Source organism: Sturnus vulgaris, chromosome 10 (assembly GCF_052056855.1).
Source record: "Sturnus vulgaris isolate bStuVul1 chromosome 10, bStuVul1.hap1, whole genome shotgun sequence".
Classification (NCBI taxonomy): Eukaryota; Metazoa; Chordata; class Aves; order Passeriformes; family Sturnidae; genus Sturnus; species Sturnus vulgaris.
In genome coordinates this window covers 6,717,632-6,725,289 of record NC_142252.1, presented here as the reverse complement: position 1 = coordinate 6,725,289, position 7,658 = coordinate 6,717,632, and the positions used below count along the sequence as shown (strand labels likewise).

The 7,658-nt window shown below is 43.7% G+C and overlaps 1 protein-coding gene across 1 annotated transcript in view; it reads left to right on the top strand.

Moving 5' to 3' along the window:
• Positions 1-213: 213 nt before the first annotated feature.
• Positions 214-7,658, top strand: part of LIMS2 (LIM zinc finger domain containing 2) — a 30,921-nt gene continuing 23,476 nt past the window's right edge. Inside the window, exon 1 of the mRNA XM_014879542.2 lies at positions 214-309. Within this exon, the coding sequence (XP_014735028.1) occupies positions 299-309 (11 nt within the window). The 5' untranslated portion in view covers positions 214-298. The remainder of the gene's footprint in view (positions 310-7,658) is intronic.

The following is a 7,658-nucleotide window of genomic DNA, read 5'->3' as shown; positions in this document are numbered from 1 at the left end:
ATGTGTCCACTACCAGGTGGGACGAAGCAGCTTCGGCGGCGGGGCAGGGGAAAATGCCGCGTCTGTGTGCCTACGCCACCTCCCCCCTCCTTCCGCTTCGCTATTCCGTATTTCTTTCCCTTTATAGGAAAAGTATGCGCAGGTCCGGGGGGGCTGCCCTGAGTCACCGAGGGCTGCGTGCCCGCCCCCGCCGCAGGGGCCGGGGCGGGGTCAGCGCTGCCCGCCGGGCCCGCAGCGGTGCGGCCGAGCCGCGTGTCCCGCCCCGCAGCCCCTCGGCCTCAGCGCGGAGCTCGCCGCCATGACGGGCAGGTGAGACCGGGCACACGGGAGCCGGGCGGGGGTCGGGGCCGTGCCAGCCTTCACTGCCCTGGGTGGAGGCCCGGCCGTACCCTGTCCGGACCAGCTCCTTCTCGTCCTGGGTAACGCCGTGAGGGACTGATGGGAAGGGTCAGGGGACAAGGCTTTGCTGTTGTGAGGCTGGGCTGGATACGCTCCGGCCGGGAGTGCGAGCGCAGAGCTGCTCCGCTGTGCCTGAGCCCTGCCTGGGGACATGGCGGAGGGCAGAGATGGGCAGAGTGGGGTGGGAGCAGCCGTCGGTGTGGGCTGTGCCGGAGCAGCAGCTGTAGGTACGGGCCGTGCCGGAGCAGCTGCTGTAGGTGCGGGCTGTGCTGGAACTGCTGTAGGTGCGGGCTGTGCCGGAGCAGCAGCTGGCCTCTCTGTGGCCGCTTGGCGTGACCCAGGCCGGCCGCCTGCGCCCGGCGTGCCCCGCACCGCGGCTCCATCAGGGCCCTTGTCACTGATCTACGCACAGCCCCTCTGCCCAAGATTCACTGCTGGCCTTGGAGCTAACATGTTCCAGGAGCTGTTTAAATCTGGAGCTTGTTTCTCATCTCATGCTATCTGACAGTGGAGAACGCTTTGAAACAACTTGACAGTTGCAAATGAGAACAGGAGCAGGGAAGGCATTTCCAGGCATTTTGCGAGTATTTGCACAAGTGCTTTAATGTTACTTTTTTTCTCCCATAAATAAAACCCAGACTTTATAAGCAGTTCGTGAAAGTAAGCTTGCTTTTATGAAATGTCTTGGAGATGAAAAGCACGAAGTACTTTCACAATGAAAAGTACTACAATTAGCAAGGTACCTTTTTTAGGATACTCATCCTCATGAGTCCTGCTATCTTACTGTAGCTCTGAAGCATTGTTTTTCATGATTAGGAATACTGAGATGGATTCAGAGCACTTTGTGTATAAGTATCCACTTTCCTTTTGTGTCAAGTCTTGATGCTTGTATTTTGCAGCTTTTCCTGATTAGCGGGTTGTTGGGTGTGAGAACCTGCTGAATAATTTTGTATGCTTATCTGTGATTTGGGAAGGTATTCTTTTTGGTCTCTCTGGTGACAAATTGATGTTCTTGGGTGATTATACATGCTCAAAACTCTTCTGGGTTTTGCCTCATGTCTTTAATGGTCCCTTTTTAATTTTTCTGATATGTGAAACAGGTGTGTATTTATAAGTTTACGTTCATTTTCTTACAGCTAGAGGAAGACTCAGGTGCCTTAAATGTTCATAGGTCATGAGTACCCATCCAGCTCTTAAATGGAGAAATGATGGAGAGGACTTGGAAAGAGCTGTGGCTGTATGAACGCAGCTGATTCTATTTTTTCAGAGGTGTGGCATGGTACTGTTTAGAATGACAGGCTTTCCTCAGGTGAAGTCACTCAGGAGGCAAGTGGGAAGTGCCAGTGGACAATAAGCCTTGTCTTCTCTCCATGCTTCCTCTGAAACTTGCCCGTTAAAGTGCAGCATTGTTCATTGGAAGCTCTGACGTGAGCAATTCCAGGGTAGCTGAGACGCCGCAGTGTGCAGGTCAAAGCAATGCAGGACTTCTGTTCCCTTTTCCTTGGGTTTACTTCAGAGGGCTGTTAAAATGAGCAGGTCTTGGCTATAGCTGGTGAAAAGTGGATACGGGTGTTACTTAACGTTTTCAGAAATGTTCTGGGAAGTTTGTTGTCTATGAACATTTCTAAAGTTCTGTCTGCTGTGGTTCCCGGGACTGGACAATTAACTGTTCTTTCCAAGCTGTTTGTCACAGCTGTCACTGAGCTGGCTGTTTCCTTGTTAATATCATCCATTTCCTTGTTAGTATCATCCATTTAGGGTAGTAGTTTCCCAGCAAAGCTTTACAGTGTCTGTAACGTTGCACTGCTCAGCACCTTGCCTTACTGATGCCTTTGACAAGCACCATGTTCAGTGTTGCTTTTCAGGCTGGGACAGACTCCTATGACGTTGGAAAGAATTCAGCATTGAGAATGTCCTTCCTTAGATACAGCTACAGGTCACTCTGCTGACTGGTACCCAGATATTGTTCCATGTTTGTTATCTGGTAGTTCTTCAAGTCTGCTGACATTATGTACTCAGATGTTCTGCAGCTTTTGGGATATGGGATTTTCAGGGTTCTGGGAGGAGATGAACTGCTTCACAGCTGGAGCATCCCGACAATATCCATCAGTGGGCACCTTCCTGAGGCAGGAACGGGACATAAATGTCCCTTTGGTCTTGAAACCTTTGACACAGGGAATGATTGTGTTGTTTTACAGTGTTCTAAAGTGAAGAAGACTGGGAAAAATGAGGTGCTGAAACAGTATTCTTTTTCACTTCACTTTTCTCATAAAGTAGAAATAGGAAAGGACTCTCTTCTAGATACTCTGATTACAGATGCATTATTAGTATTAAAATACATGAAAAATAACTCCATTTTCACTGTGTTCTGTCTCATTTGGCTGCAGAGGGCATCTCCTGAATTAAAAAAAAACTGTGGTGATTTGATTTATTGAATTTTAGCTCTAGGGGAAAATATAAGTCCAGGAAAAAGAAGCACACATTTTTCTTTTTGTGTACTCATAGTAAAAAATTACCAAAATTAAATGACTATTTAGCAAATTAAGTGCAACTCTTAAACATATCACCAGTTACGTTTTTACAGTGTGAGGATTGTATTTTGCCAGAGAAAACTGGTAACTAGATAATTGGATTTTAGAAATACTATCTGTGACTGCCAGGTGTGAGCTGGGCTGTTGGGGAAATAGAGGAGAGCTACCTCCCTGACCTGCTGGCCACACTTTAGTTTTATGAGCTTACATGTTGTTTTAACTATGTTTGAAGACAAATTCTTTATAGGAGATAGTGTGTTAGGTGTAAAACCAGTATGTTTCTAAGCAGTCTTTCAGTGATTTTAAATATAGTTGGTGTGATTTTGGAGCATTTAGAAACTAACTATGGTACTGCCTTACCAGTAAATAAGGGAAGACCGCTTCTATAATTGTATTTGATGTATTTAGTCCATCTGTTCATTTTGACTTTTGCCTTTTTGAGTATTGTTGGAGTTTAGGGTGAGGTTGTTTATTTTTGTTTGGTTAGCTGGATTTTGTTGTCTTATTTTTCTTTGTCTTCGTTATGGGTTTATTCTTAAGAAAGAGGATCTGTGAATGACCAGTGAGCAAAACGTTGTCAAATGCCCAAAGTAGAAACTAAACAAGGATGGAAGAGAGTTTCCTTTAAGACTTTGCTGCTGTGGTCTTGATTAGAAAACCAAAGGGGAAAAATGCCTGGGCTGTTTTGTGTTGCTTTTAGAAATTAATTTAATGCAAGGCCTAAGAAAAAAGTATTCCCCAAGTGCATGTTTCAGAGCATAATTATCTTCATAAGAAATTTTTGTTATCACTATACTTGGTCAAATTGGGATCTGGATACGCCTATGTACTTCCTGTAGTCAACAAAAGAAGAGCAGCTGCATTTACAGATATGCTTATTGATGGTTCCTAATCCAGTGAAGGTAAGAAATAACAGTATACTATTTTGAATTAGGCTAGCTGGTTAGATGCTTTTTTAATTCAGTAGAGAGCTGCTGGTGCTTTACATGAAGCAGTTGCAAATAAAATGGTTTTAAAGAGGAGGGAGTATAAAGGACAATATTACAAAAGGTTCTTGGTGCCGAGTAGACAGTACCTGCATTAAATAAAAGGTGTCTTGTCTCTCTGAGTTAGAAGCAGACATTTCTGCTCTTCTGGGTTGAAAATGTGGTTTCAATCTTAATCTTTCAATCTAAATTTGCTCTCTAGATAGGAAGGTCCTTAGTCTGTTCTGGGGCCATAGAGGTGCTTCTCTGATAAGGAACCTGAAAATACCTGAAAGAAGTCTGGTTGCTTCCTTCTCTGCTTTGGCCCAGAAAGTAACCACTTGTAAGAGTTTGGTATCAGCCCTGTCTCTTGAAAGCAATCTATCAAGAGAGAAAGGAAAAAAAAAACCCAGTGCATTTTCATTCTTTACGTGTAGGGTGGTAAGAGAGGAGTGAGTGAGCGAGCTTCTGTTGAGGGATAGGAAGACAAGATGTTTGCTGTTGAGATTTGGGGTTTTTTTTCTTTAATCCCCTCATCTTCCCTTTTGAAGAAGAGTCACAGTTTCCATGCAAGAGTGATAATTTGAAAACCAATAGAATCATGTCATGTAAGTCAGGTAAAAGCTTAAGTGTTTGAGAGAGAAGGAGGGTTTTTGTCACATTGCTTATGGGTAAGGGACATTAATGTTGTGGTGATTTAATATTTTGCTTTGTGCTAGAAGTAAAAAGGTGATTTAATATTACATTTTAAAAATGGTTTATTGCTCTAAAATTTCAAAGGTCAGCAGAGACACCCAGTATGGAGGACATTTTTCTTTATTTCATTTATATTCTGAAATTGAAATGGATAAACTACGCTTTTACAGTCTGAAAAGAAATGGTAGTGGCAGATTGCTGTCAGGTCAGGAGCTGAAACTCCTAAGGAAATGTGGGGTGCATCATAGATTTTAAGGTTGCTGATTTGTGACTTTAAAAGTACTTTGTTCTTTATTCATGCCTGTCCTACTGGGCCCCAGCAAACCCTTCTATTTTTCTTTAAGTATCAGAAGGGATTCGTGCTCATTAATATTTGTTTAGAACTCATGAAGTCATCAGTCCTCTCATTCTTTTTCCTCTATAGATTGCCAAGCTGTATTTCATGCTCATGCTACAAAAATCCTTTCCCTTTCCCTTTCCCTTTCCCTTTCCCTTTCCCTTTCCCTTTCCCTTTCCCTTTCCCTTTCCCTTTCCCTTTCCCTTCCTTTCTTGTTGGTAATGACTCTTGAGATATTTTTCATGGTAATGCTTGAAGGCCAGAGAGTTCTGGAGGCTGGAATGCCAAGTATGTTCTTCCCTCCCTGCTTCCTGCCTCTGCTGTGTATGGCTGCTGCCGGCTGCAGTGAGTCCGGGGAGCAGAAGTCTCTGAAACTTTGTTTCTTAGAATGTGCTTTGTCCAAATGGAAGGAGCAGCTCTGTGGTTTACAGTATCCTTAGGACATGGTGTGGTACAGCAGCCTGCAGGGCTCTGTACTCGGAGATGCCAGAATCAGGTACTGATCTGCAGTGAACTGCAGTGTTTGCTGTCAAGAGCTCTAGTAATCTGCTTTGCCTTTCTGCATTCCTCTGTGCTTTGATCAGAAAGTTTTCTTGATTTAAGTATTTTAATTACGTGAAGACTCGGGATTTATTTTTTTTACCTCACTTGTGATGTTTTTCAGATGCATTTTGCGAGGCTAGGAAAGAATAAGGTGCTGATGTAGTTCCTAGTGTGCTGCATTAAGTAGATGATGACTAGTGGCATACAGGAAAGAGGTTGTCAGATCTGTAAGAATATGGCAAAATGGCAGAGAGGTTGTAAGAAACAGTGCTTGATCGGGTGTCTGCATCCTGCTCTAGCTCTCCTGAAATGTAAACGCAACTCCCTAAAGGAAGGTGACTCATTAGTATCGGTGCTGCCGGTGTCGCTCCAGTTGTGTCCCTGCATTCCCCTGCAGAGGGGCCCTGGGTGCCATGGCCGGCCTGAGGCTCCGGGGGCTGGCAGCCTCCAAGCTTTACCAGCGCCGGCAGGATCGGCTCAGTGGCACTGGGTCACTGCTGAGCAGCAGGACAGGCACGGCACCTGGGATTCCTGGGTATGTCTCCAAGAGGAAGGGAATGGCACTGTTAAAGCTTTTTCCAGGATTTGATAGATTTTCGGTTCTGGTGGTGGGGCTGTTTTATTTATTTAAAGTGAGAATTGTTAGCACACAGCCAGAGGGGATGAGGTCTGTTTTCCTTTTCAAGTAGATGAAGAAGGAAAGGACTTGCCTGATGAGAAAGCTTTCAGTTTTTAACAATAACAGGAAAGCAACAATGGAGAACCTTTCCCATTGAGCTCTGTGCTAGACTGTTCAGAACCAGCATTAGTGCTTGTGTTGGTTTTGCATGGCCTGGTTTTTGGTAGCAGGGGGGCCACAGAGGTGGTTCCTGTGAGAAGCTGCTGGAAGCTTCCACCATGTCCAGCAAAGCCAATCCATGATGGCTCTGAAGATGGACATGGCCAAGGCTGGGCCAATTAGAATTATTTAAAAAGAAAATCAAAACCAGAGCTTCTTAAATCTGTCCAGACAATTCCATTGCTTGATATGATCATTACTTTTTCCATGCCTCACATTAAAATTTTATTTCTGAGTTTTCATTAGTTAGTTTTGTGTAGGGGGTAAATTAACAGGAATTAAATAAAACTTAGTTTTCTGCATTTGGGAGAACTGTGAGCTGCAGTAGCAATATGGGTTCTGAAGTCTGTGTCACTGGAGAGAGCATTGAGCATCCAGGAGAGGTGATTTTCTTTTTCCAGCAGTCAGGAGTTCTGAATTTGAGACTTTTCTTAGCAGGAATTAGGCCTGATGCTTACCTGGAAATGAGGAATTAGTTTGGCCTCTCAATATAAATTGTGCATCCCTCACTAAAACGCTCCTCTTCCTGTTCTTTTCCTTTTAGCCAATAGCTCTTAGTTGGTATTTTTTTTATTTTTCCTACATTAATCTGTGGGTGTGAATGTAAGAGAATTTACTGAGGAGAGGGATTAACAAGGTAGTGGAGGAAATGGTGATGCCATTGAGTGGAGACAATGCTGTTCAGGATAAGTGAGAAGCGTGGAAGAGACCTGTGAGAGGAAAGAGAAGCACTGAAAAAGCAGATGTACAGGTAAATTGAGTACATTTTTCACATCATAGTTCTTGAAGCAAAGTAAACATAGAGCCAATATATTTTATTTTTATTGAGCAGGTGTCAGTGCTGAAAATTTTAATCCCCTTGAGATATTTCTCTCCTGAATGATTGTATTTTATCCATGGGTTTTGAGCTAGTGATGATAATTTTTTTCCTCCTTCTGATAAGCCCTGATAGTTTATGTCTTTTCTTCAGGCAAAGGAGAGTAATCCAATAGTAGTGCTGCTGCTAGCTGGTGATAATTGATGAGTACGTGTGGGGAATGATTTGTGTTGTCAGTGCTGGTAAACAAACATCACATTTAAGTTCCTTTGAGATAGTGGAAGTGGAGAAAGATTTAATGTGCATAGGAGTTTTTTATCAAATAGGCATTCTGGATGGAGTAGTACATGCTTGATAATAAAAGGGTGGTTTTCCTGTGTAAGAGGAGTCATTTATTTAAAGCCTATACATTTGTGTATGTTGTTGATACTTGCCTGGGCTGAGTGAACACTGCTAATTGTGTGTCTTTTAAAGTAATTGATCATGGTTTACTGGCAGTAAGTATGTCTTGGTGTTGAGAGGGACTCCCAAG